We start from the raw sequence: 17,842 nt of genomic DNA on the forward strand, positions 1-17,842 counted from the left end.
TTGGCATGATGAATCAAATTGACAGTTAATTAACCGTCTGATAAAACTTTAAATCCTGTTGGTCTTAACGAGTCCACACCACACAAACAGTTTGTATCACGTAGTTCAAATTCAAAATTGTGCTTCACTGTGGACACAAGTCAATTTCACCAAAATATTGTAACTGTCGCGGAAAACATAATAACTGCGCGAACTGTACACGCAAAAAAAAATCGTAGCGAATCCCACTTCTGAATTCTGTAGGATGGCGAGCGTTCGAAATACGGATAAGGTTTGGACAGATAATGAACGGATACGAATTTAACAGATAACGAGTGTTTATTTCCAACAGAACTGCTCTCTACAAGTTACTGGTTTTGACTGCCTCGCACAGTCCCTTCAACCAGGAAAATATCTTTTAGGAAAGACAGTGGGGGCTGCACTCCTCAGTGGACGTGCCTTCAATGCGTTCGGTCGATTCGTTACGCACAGCCTATCCATGAAAATATACAAACTGTCCATGGCCCAGACGTCTCGCTAAGAGGCTGTGCGTAGAGAACTCCCAAGACGAAGTTCTAATATTTAAAAATGCTTACATTAATTATTTTGTAATTTCACTTTGTAACCTCCCAGTAAAATAAGTCATAGAAAACATATACAAATAAAATAATTACTCCTCAACACTAAAGAAGAACTTTGTATTCATTTTCCTTCGACACAAGTAGGTTTCGATATATGCGATGCTAACAATAAGTACATATCGATACTTTTTTTCGATACATGTTATGAGTAAAAGTATCGATATCTTGACGGTATCGGTTTATCCCTACATACGTGTATTACACACATACTAAAATAGAAAAACGAAGTAAACATTCTACATATTGAAAGCTTTATATAGGTAAACAATTATCATGAAATGCGAAAAGTAAACAAACATTGAGCAATTTGCGGAAGCTATGACCTTACGGTGTAAGACTCGTACATGAAAATATTATAGTTGTGCGATGTGGAACACGTCAAAACAATACAGTTCAACTGTATCGTACAAAATACGCAAAAAATTTGTTATATGATCTGATAGAATAAAGCGTAGAATACCATACGAGCTTCATTGGAGTACGTTTTGATTGTTTTTATTTATTAGTACTAATTAATAATGTCAGTTCGTAATTTTTTCTTCATCTGGCACTAAAATTATTTCAGTTCCTTAATTCGGATGAATAAGTTGAAAGAAACATAATACATATTTCGTTTTCTTTTATTCTTATCATTAAATTTTTTTACTCATACAGAACCTTGATATACATTATTTGTACTATTTCATTTTCGGGCTACGATTACAGTCTGTTTATGTCGGATTGTCGATGAGACTTAAATTAATTAGAAGATTGCTCAAAGGGTGAAAACCTTTGGACTACATCGGATGGGACGCCAACTATTGCATTTTTAGGTATAACTGTCAGCTCGTAAATCTGAAAAGAATAATCATTCACTTACGTATCCGTCCGTATAGATATTGCGAGAATTCGTGACAGAAATGATGGGATAACGATCTCGTTTACAAACGAATACAGTTGCTGATTCTTACCTCAGCACGTTCTGGTATTTCTAACGCATAGATCACTAACTCAGCAATATCTTCCGAATATAACATTGCCGAATTATGGACCACATCATTACACTTTTCGAATATGCCTTTAATCATATCTGTAAGTACTGCACCAGGACTGATATTCTGTAAAAACATAAGTGGACATCAACTTTCTGTATCGACTTTAGTAATGACCACTCAATCATGAGAAGTGATACTTTCTTTAATAGTATCATAGTTAATCGAGAGTCTAAGAGCAATACAATATATGCACGTTTCAAACAGTTCCTAGAAGTCCTATCATCGTTACACAGAGTATTAATAAAAAAGTAGAAAATTGTCACAGGATAGATTCTAGACGTCAACGTGATAGGAAAAGTTCATATGCACATGTACATACAGAGTGTCGCAAAAAGATGGGACAATTCGCAACATGAATATTCCTCATGCAAATATAAATCGGAAAGTTCTTTACCATGTTGTACTCTGAAGCTCCGTTTCCGAGATATTAGCAGTTAAACGAACTCACACGTACGCGCCGACGCGATACAGTGAAGAAGCACACGACCCAAGTCACTGGCTACTGCTTCTTGACTGTGTCGTCGCGTACGTGTGGCCCACCGCTCAGCTAATCGTTAACTGCTAAGTCGAGTTCGTTTAACTACTAACATTTCGGAAATCGAGTTTCAAATTACAAAACGTTATAGGATTTTTTTATTTGTATTTGCATGAGGAATATCCATGTTGTGGGTTATCCTATCTTTTTGGGACACCCTGTATACATTCAATGTCGATTCGCCTTTTTTGGTTTCACGTAATTTTTCATTTCCTAAAATGCTTGGCCGAAATATCTGTGGGAAGATATTTCTTATTAAACAAAACTACAATGTAAATGAGTGCTTTTAAGAAATTTACATATCCCATTTCTTAATAACAAAAAAGTAAGTAACGTATACGAGCCAAAGAGCTGATTTAACATTAGAATTACCAAAGCTGTTAAAATGTGTGGTTAGGACACTCTTATAATGACGATTAAAAATTTACCGGATGCGTTTTCTTAGGTCTTTCATAAAATTTATTTCAGCATGAAAATGAAGAAATTAGTTTGTTCATAAATTTGATTACCTTCTACGGGTTGTCATAATTATCCAGCCAATAGAAATATGTGTATACCTTCATGATCGGTAGTTCTATTATATTTACATTTAAAGTTAAGGAGTTACACGACCCAGTGGACCTAACAAAGGGTAAGTAAATCAAACATTTTTTCCCCAAGTAATTAATGAGTATAATATTGGGATCTTTTTAAGGGATGTTAGGCAATATTTTAACTTTATTTTCAAAGATTAGCTACTATTTAAAAAAAAATCGCGGTGTTATACAGTACTGTCTATCGTCATGTCTGACAGTACTTTATCAACGAGCAATTAGCACTGACCTCCAAAACTGTTTCTCTGATGAACTCCAAATTTGGAAACATTATTCTTTACAAAGTTATCTACAATGCGTAAATCGTGTAGTAAATGGATTAGCATGTATGTGACAGTTGTCGCGAATCTGTGTCTTTACATGCACAGACAACACTAATTTTCTTTTTTTCAAAACGGGTAGAACTTCAGTGATTAAGGCAGAAAAACTAGAAAATTGGTGTAAAAATAATTCTTACCGTGACTCTTATATTGAGTTTTGCCAAGATTATTTCATGTCGAAGTTCCGCAGCTAAAGCCGACAGGCCATATTTACTAGGACCGTACATACCGAATGGCATTTGGATGGCTTCTGCATAACGTCCAGCTATGCTATAAATTATAAACATACATATACCATGGACTCAATGCACGAAAAATATCGTGCTACATTACAAGATGTTATTGTACTATATTCAAATTTTGAAGAAGATATTAGTGTTTAGAGGAATCTGGAAGATTCTAGAGAAATCTTTTAGACACAATTTTAACCATTTTTATATGCTAACCAGAATCTTTTATTCATAACACGATTAACCATTTCGCTGCGGGAGATTCCAACGTATCAATAAGTTCAGACGTACGGTTTTTTGACTGATTCAGTAATTTAAAGAAAAAAAAAGTAATTTTGTATTTTCGGTGAAGATACGAAATCGTATAAACGCTGCTTTGTTATCGATTCGGCACAATTACCGATTGCGAGAAAAATCACGTAAGTATAATTTCATATTTGAAATTAAAGGAAGTTAGGGCGGTCGGCTCTGTTACGTACGAAGACACTCTCGTGACCTTTTAACCCTATCGGGAGATGGAATGCATCCGACCGGATTATGTAATTGCCCACGGGGTGTTATGGCGTGGCCAGATTTTCTTGGAAAGCAGTTTCCGTTGAGAATAGGCGTGTCCCCCACTACTTTTAGACTGGATTTTCGGGATATAAAAAGGGACGCGCACAGCTCATCGGTGGTTTATAATCATACTAGAAGTCTAGCTAGTGAGATCGGGTATTAAAGTCCCTTTCAAGCATTTTCAAAAGTAAGCTTAAACTCTGTACGACACAATCCCGCATTTCTCAGTGCGTGAAAACCGAGAACGTTAGAATTAGCTTCCGCGACTACACTTTACAGTACCATTTGTAAAACTTTTATTTTATTGTATGTACTTTTATACGTTCATATATTTACAATTCAGTGTTGTTCATTTCAACTCTAAAATAACATCTAAATTCCCAACTATAAGCGAACCCACAAAGGCACACTTTTACCGCTCGAAGTGTACCGAATTCTTAAAAGTTACGAGGCCCATACTAACAATCCTAGTGGCTCCCTGAGATGAAATAGGCTGGGGTTCGTCCACGAAAATCTTTCCTAGTGTCTCCCTGTGATGAAATAGGCACAGGTTCGTCCACATAACAAACTCTAACAAATCAAACTCGCCATTTCCTCGGCTCTCGCAGCCACGTTATACACGTGGCCCTCACGAGGGGAGTGGACATATCGTGCTTTGTGGTGATAGGCCCACAGGAACTGTGGGATAAATCGCGCGAATCGGTCGGTACGGCAGATGCCGTTGTTACCGATGGTCGATAACATATTTTCCATTTCTGTAGGATCTTATACATACATCTTCGGAGATCTCATTGTTATCGGACAAAGAGGATCTCGAAGTTAGCAGTCTGTTTGATAATTTTCATCAGGGATTGCAAGCAGCAGACCAATCCAAGGACAAAGATGTTGAAGAAGTAGATCCTCTGGATGAGGAAATGTTAAAACTTCTCGGAGAGGAAGGAATTTACATTCAGAAATCGGTGACCGTTGGCAGATTTGGGTGCAGGATGGTCTCACTAAGGATGAGAAACAGGAGTTTCTCCGGAAATATCCTCGTAAGGGTCACTATAATTTTGAGGCGCCTGAACTTAACCCAGAAGTGGAGTCATCAATTAACGACTTGATTAAGAAGCGAGACAAATTTGTTTTCTGCGGATCAGAAAACTCTGGGTTCGGCAATGTCTGCTCTGGGTACAGGCGTTTCTATTCTAGTTCGCAATTTGTCGGAGGTCTATTTTCAAGTCAGTAAGACGAAAAAGGCTTTTATATATCCTACTGGATCGAAATGCAAAAGATCTTCTGGAAAGACCGAAAACCGACGCGTTCCTTTTTGGAAAGGAATTATCGACGAGACTGAAAACAGCGAAATCGATGGAGAAGGTCGGGCTGGCTTTGAAATCCCAACAACTTGGGAAAAAAGTGCCGCCCAAAACAACTATGTCGGAAAACTGAAAAGTCCCGCCTGGAAGGAGCCAGGGCTATTCTCAGGCGGGTTGTACGCCAAAAAGTTATCATTGATCAGACAGAGTGCGCAGAACAATGCCCCTCATCTGCCCAACACACAACAAATTTTAACACAGAAATAGTAGGGGTAAGGCATATAGCGGGCAGGCTCAAAAAATTCCGAAATGCCTGGTCAAATATTACTAATGATAAGGTGATATTGAATTGCATAAATGGTTACTCAGTGCCTTTTGAAGAGATGTCGCGACAGTTTTGTGTGCCCCCGGAACCCTCGTTATTTAACGAAGAACGAGAATATTTGAATGCGATCACTCATTTGAGGAAGTTACGAACAATTAAAGAATGCTTACCCTGCACTGATCAATTGTTTTCCAGATACTACTTATTAGCCAAATCGAACGGTACTATGAGATTAGTCCTAAATTTAAAAACGAATTTATTACTCCAGATCATTTTAAGATCGTCACTACCGCGGTGACTCCTTGCGTCGCTCGCGGGGCAAGCAGGGCGCGGTCGGCCCTCACGGAGACAGCGTCGACTGGTGACCCCTCGATACTATAGGTTGAAGGAGCCGGGACGGCAAGACAGCCATCCCAAGGGGAGGGGGCGACTGCCCCCCCCCCCGGAAATAGCGCTCGGCGCATCGAGTTAGGAACCCGGAGAGGATGCGTGGTTGAGAGTGGTGAGGACAAAGCAGAGAAGAGCTGCCAAAAAGACCGCCGCTCTGAATCACGCCACTACCGCAACGAACCAGCAAAGGACATGAATAACCTCCTCCAGCAAAGGGGGCAAAGGGTAAGGGGCGGGGTAAAGGTGGGCGTGCGCCGTCGTTCTCCACCAAAAGGGGGACCAGTGCTATCGTGGCATGGAGTACGGGCACGTGAGGACGCGTGTGCACAAACGCTACAGACAGATACGCTGTTGCAAATGCGGCTACCCGATACACCGGCTGCAGACACGACTCATTAGCTCACTAGCTTTCACAAAGCCCCGCAATTGGGGCTAAGGGTGGCATTACCCGGGGAGTTTGTTACCCCCGACTGTCCAACCATTCCAACCTTATTAGGCCCAGGCCACATAGAGGTGGGGAAGTACTCGTGCCGGGGTCGGAGACATAAGCCTAACCCAGACCCCGTATAGTATTCTTAATGTGAATTATACTTTTCATGGTAGAAAAACACGTTAGTGTATAAATCTGAAGTTTTACCAACCTGTTGATATTGAGTATATGCCCGGAACTATTACGTTTCTTGATCGATTGACAAAATTCTCTTGAACAGATTGCGGGAGCCACTAAGTTAGTATCCAATATTAGACGGTACTTTGTTGTGGGTGAATCTGTAAAGCAGTATAATTTTTTATTATTTTAGTGTAATTTCACAGGCTGTCTATACTGTAATGGCACGACGTATCGTAACGTCAAGTTCTATTGTCCGTATTTTTAGTTTTTTTTTTAGTTATGCAACGAAAAACTTTCATTTATTATTTCATATTTTTATTTGGAATAACAATATGCCTACTAGACACATAGTTTGATATATATCGATTTTCATATTATTTGAAAATAAATTGTTTATCGAAGTAGATTTCGAAATTTATTTTCACATGCTTCCGTTAACACTAAATTTATTTGTCATTTTAATTTGGTTATTTATCGTCTTTATCTGTAATTGTTATTTTAAGTAAAGCGTGACAGGAATTTCTCGTTTATTGTTACTTAACTATTTATTTATTCTCACTCGAATTAAAAGTTCATAAAGTATGTATTTTTTAACTTTATCAGACTCGAGCACTTTAAAGCCAGATTCACACTAGCGGACAAAGGTACCGTGCGATCGCGATGAATCTGAATTTAGACTATATCTCTCTCATTAGATTACGCGTGATTATCAAAGACCGCTGCCTGATTTGACGAGATCTGACCGTACCGTGACCGCTAGTGTGAATCTGGTTTAATTGTATCAAAATGACATTAAAAATAGTATTAATTGATGGAAACTGTGTTTTAATTTAAATGTTACAAGATTTCTAATAAAGAAAAGTGTACTTTTTTTTAATGAAACTATTTCATTTCAAAAAATTAAAACAAGAACATTTAATGCGTAGCAATATTACGTATGGTACATTCTGTGAATGTAAATATTATATACACAGAATTGGGTTCCTTTATATTATATAAATTGTCTTTCGAGTGTAACAATAAGGACATATTTGGAAAAAATTCTTATTAAATTCTTTGCTCATCTAGTGATTGTTTAAGTATTGTCATTGAAGACCACAAGTACTTTCATAGCATCTCGGTTGTAAATATCCAATGGTACACTATTGTTGTTACGTCTCTGTTCAAGTGTAAGTCATTGATAGTTGTTAAATAGAACGATAGGGCAATAATAATATCTTGAAATGTATGTTTTCACTAAATGGCATTGTTGCACATAATATCTACCGCAAGGTAAAGTCTCAATGAAATTATGAAAAACCAGTTCATTAAACGGCTAATAATTATTTCTTTCTATTAAATTCATGTATCAAATATTAATCTAAGTTTCTGATGTTGCTACTGTAGTAATATAATAATATATTAACAATGTAATGTTTATACAATGTTATACAATTCTTATTGCAGGGAAATGTATGTAATACCAAACAAACGTATTCGTACACCCTTTAAAACGGATCAACTTTTTTAAAATTGGTCCAAATGACTTGTGTTCTTTTGTGAAGTTAGGGACATTAGTTTACTAAATGATGTGTAAAAAAATTGCGAGCATTCGCTCGTGTTCGCAAGAGCTCGCAAGGGTTCACTCGTGTTCAACTGAAATGCTTGCCCTACGTCCACACTGAAACGAACTCATTTCTGTTCGCAATTGATCCGAAGACTGATCGCGAGCATATTATGAAATAATGAATACAAAGAAATTTGTTTGCGCAAGTGCTGCTTTTATTGTGCTGAAGTTAAGTGCAAAAAATTAAAACAAAAGAAACAAGATACACGATGATGGCAAACTTCACTGTTTAAACAGACAACGGTATAATGAAAGCCATTTGTTAAGGGACTTATAGGAAGAAGAAGGGTATGAAATGTTCCGAAATTTCTGCAGAATGTTGATCGAAGATTTTGAAAAATTTCTACAACTTGTTGAACCAAGAATAATTAAAAGTGACACAAACTATATAGGAAAGATATTCTACGATTCTTGGCTACACTAAGCCTCTATGAGTTAAATAATGTTTTCATTACACCATTCCATTTTTATTTCACACGGAATAGAATGTTCCCGGGCAGAGCAATCGAATGCAACAAATAACCGTCTACACCAGACGAGCGCGAACACGTCTTTCTTTCGATGTACCGACACGAATTGGAGCATTCAGGAATTTGCTCGCTCAGCAGTACACACCAAACGAGCACTGAGTGAGAATGCTCGCTCGCTCTTGTTCGCTCGTGCTCGCTCGCTTGGTGAGTACGCGGCTTAAGATGCTGAAAACGTTTCCACGTCGTGGTGAATGCTGTGAAGCGGACCCGAGTTTGTCGCGTTCAACACGGGATTACTGTACTTTCAAAAACTTATACCCTCGGAAAATGCAACAAAATAAAATTGATTTTTTTTACGCATGTCGAACGTGAAAGGCGTGTTACACATAACCCATACTAGACGTTGTATTCAGGGTATTCCACCTAACGTCCACGCCTTTAGTATCTCACTTGATTTTGATCTCCCGAATATTTCTATTAATAAATAGTCAAAGTGATTTCCATTAACTTCGATACATTTTCGCACCAATCTCTCTATCGTGTATATTTTCCGTACTCAAGGTCACATGAAAGTCACAGTGTTCTAGGTCATCGAATTGGTCTTGATCTAAACTATTACGCCATGTTGATGAAAATATGCAATCCCATTAAAAAAAAAACATTGATGATCTTGAAATTTCGAAAAATATAATAATAAAGGTATTTTTAGCCAAGGCTCTACACGTTGATCGGCGGTAGATCTAGCGTTAACCTGGTTCACGTTATTTTGACAGTACAGCCATCAAAGCATTCAAAATTACTGGTGCGTGAACTAAACTAAAACTACAAAAATGGTTAAATCGTCATAACGAGACTGCGAATTTTTATGCAAAATTACATTTTCTGAAGTAATTCGTAAAGACAAGAACAAAGATAGGAATTGCTCTCTCCTTTTAAGCATCTTATTACATAGGCCCAGAATCATACAAAAAAATTTGTTATATCTGATGGAAGTTTTTTCTTTTCCTGTATGTATTTCACAGAGTCCTATAATCTGTAAATGCATAAAATTCGCAATCTAGAAATAACTAGACTGCAAATATTTTTGCAAGTTCAGAACTTGTTAATTTATAAACACGAAAGTCAGATAGAAATTTAGTTCCTGTACTAAATATCTTGTTATGTTGATAATAGTGTATATAAATATCATTGAGTTTTATTAAAATCTTTATTTTACTGCATTTGCATGTTAAAATTTTCTATAAATGCATAAACATCCGCAGTCTAGTCATAACATATAGTCGCCCTATACAGTGGCCGCTAGTTAATTGGACTTGGACTCCCTCTTATTGTATATTGGCAACACCCCTTGCTCACACGTATTTCCCACACACGCGCGCGTACCCGACTCTGTCACCAGGATGCAATACATACGGTGTCGCGGTTAACTCGCATATTTCATCACAGAATGTGTGGTGTATAGAATATTGTTTTCATGAAATCTTTCAATGATTTTAGATATTTTCAGTCATCATCAACTACATTTTGCATCATGTATAATTCATACTGAATATAAGTAGTTATGTAAACATATAAACTTATAATAAAGTCAGAGTTAGGCATGAGAATGTTAAATATTTTTAAGGTGGTTAACCATACACATCGAAAAGCTGCAAAAAGCTGAAAATTGATATGCAGTTTGTAAATGAAACTATTAATGCCTATTAAAAAAAATGCTTGTCTAGGGTGTGATAATGCATAACTTATTAAAATAGTACAAAGTAAAAGTGAACCAATAATACTGTTTGAATGATTATTCCTATAAAGATTACATATATGAAATATTTAAAAAATTCAACCCGTCTATAATTCTACAACTATTTTACCTAAGAAACAATTAATTTTTTAAGTGTATTGTCTTCAACTCATTACTTACAAAATATTTTACTTGTGAGACACTGGTGAATATATATATAAAAATATTTAATGGAAACAAATTTTTGCACAAGATACCAAAAAGTTGCAGAGAGCGGGTTAACCCTTTAACGCCCAGTGTTACTTCGGTGCAACACTAATTTTAAAAGTGTGTCCAATTCTGTCGCCGGTGAATATCTAACTTTTGTCAACACGGATACGTAGTTCTACTGATGCGAAGTAGATCTCCATGTTTTCAGTCGAGAAATCCAAATATTCCCTCCAAAAATGAATAAAAAAAGAGAAAGAAACGAAAAAAGAGGTCTGTTCAATATCGATGTTTTCAACTTCAAAATAACAAGATACAACATATGTATGTATATCTGGACCCCAGAGTCAAAGTGTATGAAGTCACACTTTCCAAACTGTACAGGAGAGCAAGTCAAAGGTGCGAAAGTGTTGTAACTTTGGAACCCTTTGGTAAGAAATAAACAAGAAACAATCACTATCTTCGAACCTATTGAATTGATTTAAGACAAGTCTCTATATGTATAAATTGTGATCTTTACTTTAATTCCCCAATGTGATGGACTTTACACTGTTTGGCTCGGAACAAAGTATGAACTTAATATCATTTTTGGACTATTATATTACAAACTAGATGACTTAAAACGAAATGAATTTTTATGAATTAATATTTGATACAGGAAACATGTAAAATGTCATTTTTTTAAAAAGTAGACTTAAAATACTCTGAGGCCCAGATATATCAGTCTGGAAATTTTCAAATAACGATTTAAGACTCTGTACGTTAAAGCGTTAAACGGTAGAGGGAAGAGGAATCTTACCAAGGATCGTCGATGTAGATGAAACTCCAGCATTGTTCACGAGGATATCAGCACCGCCTAATTTCTCTTCGACCCATTGAAATGCTCGTAAAATCTCTTCCTCCTTCGTGACGTCGCATTGGATTGGATAGATCTTGTATTTGGGGAGTTCGTCGGCTAACTCTTGAAGTTTGTGCAACCTTCTCGCGAGAGCGGCCACCTTAACATTGTGTTCAGCGAGGGATCTAGTGATCGCCGCACCAATCCCAGAGCTTGCGCCCGTCACGATCGCCACTTTTCCAGACCAACGTTCCATCGTTCACGATACCGTTTCGCTGCACTGATCTGTTTCCGCAGCACTAGGCTGCTTTATAAAGTGATTCCATCCCTATTCAGCGTACGAGGCGACCAATCAGCTTCGTGCCAGCCCCTACTGCGTTTTGGAACTTGACTATTTCGCTAACAGCTGTAACAGCCAGTTGTTATTACTTATTAGATACACGTTAACTGTTAACTGTCGAACTGTTCATTAAATTGTTAACTATTAACCCTTTGATTTCCAAATTATTGAAAAACTACCAAAGAAATATTTTCTTGTATTTCTGTTTACATTACGTGACACACAAATAATTCACTAGAACATTTTAACATTTAGAAACCGTTAAATGTCTTTTTTCATTCTTTGCCACTTGGCAACTTTGTCACTTTTGTCACAATTGTACATATATAATAATTCTCATTGTAATGTTGTTATAGATAACCAAACCAAATTTTTCTTACCTTTGATCAGTAAACCATCTTAAAATATTTGAAAGAATTTAGAGTTTTGTAGGTTACGATTGTATTTGCAATAACACTCAACACCTTAATTCCATCAAATGAAGGAAGTAGAGATTAAATAAATCTGTACTATATCATCTATACAAGACTAGAAGAAACTATTATATACTCACGGATGTGAAATATACACGATAATAAATTTTTATTTCGTAATTTAGAATACGTAGCCATATGGCAACAGTGCTTACTTCTTAAATAATCTCGAAGTGATTTTAACTGTTTGATTGCGGACCATAGTGATTGCGCTGCGACAAGGGTCTTATGTCGGCTCAATGGAACCTTTTATTGACAGTAGTTAGAATCCACTTTTCTTTGTTTCGAGATGCATAACGTTCTGCAATTTAACTTCTAGATTTTACGGTTACATTGTGTTTATGTTCGCATATGTTTTCAAAGTGAATAGGTAGTAAAGACATGGACGGTTTACTATTCTATAAAATTTCTCATAAGATTTTTTTTAGTGCTCTCCAAAAAAGAAGTCCGGTGGTGTTAAATCTGGAGAATAAGAAGGCTACAAGCGTGGAGCAGGTATGCATCCTATCCATCGCGTTCCAAACGTCTCATGAAGAGGAGCACTAACATGAATTAAGTAAATGGAGTGACGTCTGTGGCGTCATATAACTTGACGTAATTCATTCAAGAAGCAAGTCCGTATAAGTTGCAGATATGTTGCACTTGTTAATGACATAAATTAACAAATGATTCCTGCCCATAAGTTGAGGACGAGGATGAAGATTTCTGTAAATCCAAATGTTCGTATTTTGTTGATTTAAGAGGTCATGCTCAGTCAGGAGGCCGAAAAAAGAGTGTTCTTTGGGAATTTTTTTCTCAAAAACTATAAGACCTTTTTCAAAAAATGTGCTCGTGTTTCAAAGATTGTAGTTTTTAGATTATAAGGTAATTTTTTTATTTAAAAATATTTATTATAAATAAATGGTGAGCGATCTCCCGGATGTCTCTTCACAAAAAGTGGTCTACCGTGATCACTGTAACTTCGTAACGGTTCATCTGAAATTAAAAATTCAGTATGATTTACGCAATGGAAGAACCAATCTTGTCCTTGAACGTGGGGTTTTTCGAAATATTGATTAGGAATAAAATAGCGGACGTTTTCCTGAAAAACTGCGATTTTCACCTAAAAAATCACTCGTTTTTGATCAAAAACACAAGTTCTTCTGATTTGAAATAAGGCGGAAAAGGCTTCATGTAAATCGACCCAGTAGTTTTCGAGAAATATTGATCACCGATTTGAAAAATGTAGTTTCGAGAAAAACGCGTTTAAAGTTTCAAGTCAAGCTTACACTTATATAAAATGTTCATTTTTTAACCCCTGTAACTCTGTCATTTTTAATTGGATTACCTTAAAACTTGTACAGAATATTCTCGAGATGTTGTACTTAAAGAACTCGAAAAATTACTCGAAAAATTGCTCAAAAATCGTGTTAACATTTTGATGTGTCCAACAGCAAAATCTTTATCGAGCGACGTGGTAATCTGATCGGAGTCACACGATTGATTCCCACTGGAGTTAAGTCCATTAGTGCATAATCATTAACGAACGCGATAACATGTTCTTTTTACGCCAATAGTTGCACAGTCGCTCTGCTTCTCGATGTTTAATAAGATGACGTAATATTCACTGTTGCTCACTGAATGATCTTACCACTGAAAATCACAACGATATGGTACATCTTTTGCAGTGTTGTTCGATTATTCCTTACTGAATAATGATATATTTCCCTAGTTAAACTTTAATTTTCTTTTGTTTCGACAATAGCACGTTATTTATATTATCTTTCTTTGTAAAGTATAAGAACATTATAAGTACAGTGTGTTTAAAAATCATGGAAACTTTGACATCGGATTTTATGTGAACGGTTGACTTGAGACTCATGGTTCCTTTGGCACTGTTGTTTCTTGCGATCTATACGATACAATAGATAAAAAATTGTTGACCCTTTGACCTTGATTTTGAAAAAGTTGGATAAGGGGAAAAGCTACCAACCAGTTGGTATCGGGAATTACTGAAGTATATGTCAATTTAACATTCGATTTAACATTTATTTCAGTACTTGAAATAAATTTACGAAGTGGTAGAAGGCTAGTCTCTTTCGCTATTTCTTTTCCCCTAGCGGAAGCAGAGTTTGCTCGTGATGGTACCTACAGGCTAAACAGTTAAAGGGTTAACATTTAAATTCAGTTGTCTCGAAAACTAAAGGTGTCGCGACAAAGTTTTATTTTACATTTTCGACTTATTTTTGCATATAGAATGACCTCATTTCCGGTTGTAATTAAGTTTATCCGTATTTACTGATTATTCGTTGCAGCAAGAGACTGAGATATATCAAATCCACAAAGAATATTTTGTTGATCAAGCTTTTGCTTACTGACCCTGCGTTATGCGTTCATTGATGTGGGATGTTATTATGCAATACAACCGCGCCACATGGGTTTTCATAATTCCTATCGAGAAATATGAAACTATTAAGTATTTGCACATATTTGGTTACATGTTTATGAAACACCGAGAAATATGAGACTGTTAGGCAATTGCATGTGAAACATCGGGAAATATGAAACTATTCGGTAAATGTAAGGAAAACATCACTTTTATTGATTGGTATATTCAGTTACACTTTCGTGAACGAAAATGATTAACAACGGTCGTCATATATCCAGTTATGGTAGAGCTCGATCTGTACTTTCTACGAGGCACTTGTAGCGGCATTACCTACTAGAGGTCTACCGAGTTGACAACTTTCCCGTAACTACCTGAAGCCTTCCTCGTTTGTATACATATATGTACATATACGTCCTTAACCCACCATCGAATATCCTAGCGCCTAAGGCAAGGTTTACTACAGGCGTCAGCAACCTATGACCCGCGGGTCACCAAGTGACCCATTTGATAATTTCAAGTGACCCACTTGAGTTCCGCAAATAAAGTATAATATATAAAAATAAATTAAAAAACGTAAACATGAAACAAACACTTTGAGAAAATATAAATAATAGGTTAACATTTTGGTTTGATTACAATGAAATTGAAATACGCAACTCGCGTTGGATCCCCACCAGGCCACGCGCCGAGGAAGGGAAACCCCTCAGGGTTCTTCTTTAGTAGAACAGACCATAGATATTTCCACTTAAATATGTCACGAATTATTAACTTTTTCACATAATACCTTAATACTTTATTACGCAGCATGTTTAGAAGAATCGATTTATATAAAAAGAAATATTTTTATTCCATAGTATTTCAATATCATTAATAAAAGGACATAATTAATTTTGAGAACCCAAAAGATCCTTCACCTACGAAAAAACTGTTACTGCTAAGTAATAGCCCTCTCCATACTAAAAAACTTCTGTGAATACACTATTCTGATATCTCTAAAAATAACGGAGATAATTATCATAACCGTATAGTGCGTATCTCCAGCTCACCCTATATGCAGCTGCGTTTCACAACTGAAGGGCCGAGTGGTGGGGAAAGCGCTCGGGTAACTGGTCACTGACTCCTGCACGGTTCTTGAAAATTTTGCCCTCTACAGTCCCGACACGTGCGGGAATCGAATGTTTACTGTATTTGTTTCAACAATAAAACTACTAACAAATATTCAAAATAAATTTTGTTGGAATATTACTGGAAACAATTGTATGCATTATATACATTATTAGTAGTTTCATAAGTAACTTCAACGATTCAGCCGATTGTAAATACATATACAGGGTGTCCCACATAACGTGAGCACTTTTAGTACCTCACTTGCTTTTGATTTGCACAAAATTTATTTCAATGATATAATTGCTCAAAATGATGTCCATAAATTTTTATACATTTTTGCACTAATCCCGCTGTCGTAGTTATTTTATTATTTGAATCTACTCTTATACATTTTTGGATTTTTCGTAATCAAGATCACGTGCAGGTCAGACTATTATAGGTCATTGGATTGTTCTTGATTTCAACTATTACACCACACTGATAAAAATATGTAGTCCCAATTGGCGGTGTACTCAAGCCTTGAATCTCAAGGCTGATATACAGACATTTGCTACAACTTCGGTTTGCAAATGAGGTAATGAACTGAAGATTTTTGCAATGTTAAGTTGATTTAAACCTGACATGCTTGTAGGTATTAAACCATGCGATATATTCTAAAAAAAACGATATGAACGTATAATTTGATCTGCTTCTTTCGTTATTTTGTTCGATTAAAATTCGAGGTACACTCCCGTCCATAAGTTACAGGACACTTGATGGCTTTTAACAAATGGAAATCGAGAAAGGAATGCAATTTCACGGAATTATTCTGTTTTTCGATAATATAGCGATCTTAAACGTATCTCAAACATCTTCTAGAATTACTCAACAAAAATTGCATCAATTTAATGCAATCGAATAAGTCTGCATGTCTAAAAAGTCTAAGAGCAAGAGAACAAATTACCAAAGGAAGAATAAAAGTAACAAAAAACAAGTAGAAGCGATTGCAGACTGAGTTGAGTGGGATTAGAGAAAATCGTTTTTAAAAAATCAGTGTTCAAGTGCCACGATTAATTCGGATTAATATTCCTGAATGAAATAAACACTTTAATTAAACGAACTTTTAAGATTGTTCACAACACTGAATATAGTTGACATTTTCTTTACAATGTGGAAAACTAATAAGAATTCATCTGTTTAATATATTAAGGAACATTTTAAAACTAACTCTTTACTTCTACGTTTAGTAGCATAAAGGTGTGTATCCATTTGTTCAGTGTCCTCGTATAGCATAACCGTAACATATCACCGTATCGCGTCACCATACGATACATTTTCATATCCAACGATAACAATGCAACGCTTTTCCGTCCACATTGATACACAACGAAGATACGACGACACAAGGATACACAACAAGTGGATACGCACCTTAGGGATCCGGTAATTTATGGACAGGACTATTTAATTTCAAAATCACTTTAATAAAATTTAACGTATCGCACAATAATGCAGTTATGGATAGTGAATGACGAAAGTATTCGAACGATAATTTATTTTCAATCCTATTGGTATGATACTAATTTACAGGATTGTGCGGGTACCCGAAATCATGGGATTCCCGAGCCTCGGGTCGGGTCGGGAGAAGCCGGGCGACATCGGCCAGGATCCCGACAGTATAAATCGTATCGGGATCCCGACAGATGTCGGGTCATGTAAGATCTTTGGGTCCCGTAACATCTTGGGGTCACGAATGATATTTTCGAGAACTTATCCATCTAAAGGCAAAAACTTAAACTATACGATACAATACTATATTGTATCTTCAGATTCACGATATGAACTACACATAGACATATAATAGACTGCGCGGTCTTATGGTAGAGATGAAGCGAGACCGAAGGGCAGAAGTAGTATAGTTCTGCATTGGACGGATAAACCCGGGTTCTCCCGCACGTTACCCGTCGCTTATCGCTCCACCCAAGCCCGCCCAAACCCGTAGCGAGCCGGACGGGTCGACATATACAGGGTGTCCCAAAAATGTCCTCCGACCCGGAAATGTGGCACTCGGGGGGTGAATTGGAACAACTTTTTCCTTAGCAAAAATTTAAACTGAGGCTTCGTTTACCAGATATTAACGAAAAACCGCGACCAATCAGAGCGCGAGTTTGCCAGCAGAGTTCCCGCGCTAGCGGTGGCTACGCGCTAC

General features: G+C 36.7%; 1 protein-coding gene across 1 annotated transcript; it reads right to left on the reverse strand.

Annotated features, from left to right (window-relative positions):
* Nucleotides 1-1,313: 1,313 nt before the first annotated feature.
* On the reverse strand, nt 1,314-11,634 carry LOC107188771 (farnesol dehydrogenase-like). The gene is made up of 5 exons (XM_015577127.1): nt 11,328-11,634; nt 6,542-6,668; nt 3,240-3,372; nt 1,571-1,717; nt 1,314-1,454 (listed from the first exon to the last, which is right to left on the reverse strand). Exons 1-5 carry the CDS (start codon nt 11,620-11,622, stop codon nt 1,359-1,361), a joined length of 798 nt encoding a protein of 265 aa, XP_015432613.1. The 5' UTR covers nt 11,623-11,634; the 3' UTR covers nt 1,314-1,358.
* Between the last annotated feature and the right edge of the window lie 6,208 nt (nt 11,635-17,842).

Source organism: Dufourea novaeangliae, unplaced genomic scaffold (assembly GCF_001272555.1).
Source record: "Dufourea novaeangliae isolate 0120121106 unplaced genomic scaffold, ASM127255v1 scaffold108, whole genome shotgun sequence".
In the NCBI taxonomy this organism is placed as follows: Eukaryota; Metazoa; Arthropoda; class Insecta; order Hymenoptera; family Halictidae; genus Dufourea; species Dufourea novaeangliae.

Bases quoted from the DNA above. Each gene is read 5' to 3' on its own strand.
- LOC107188771 (XM_015577127.1), bottom strand. From the start codon at position 11,622: ATGGAACGTTGGTCTGGAAAAGTGGCGATCGTGACGGGCGCAAGCTCT. The intron at 3,373-6,541 runs GTTGGTAAAACT...TATAATTTATAG, and splicing joins CATATACTCAATATCAACAG to CATAGCTGGACGTTATGCAG. The intron at 1,718-3,239 runs GTAAGAATTATT...ATGTTTTTACAG, and splicing joins AACTCAATATAAGAGTCACG to AATATCAGTCCTGGTGCAGT.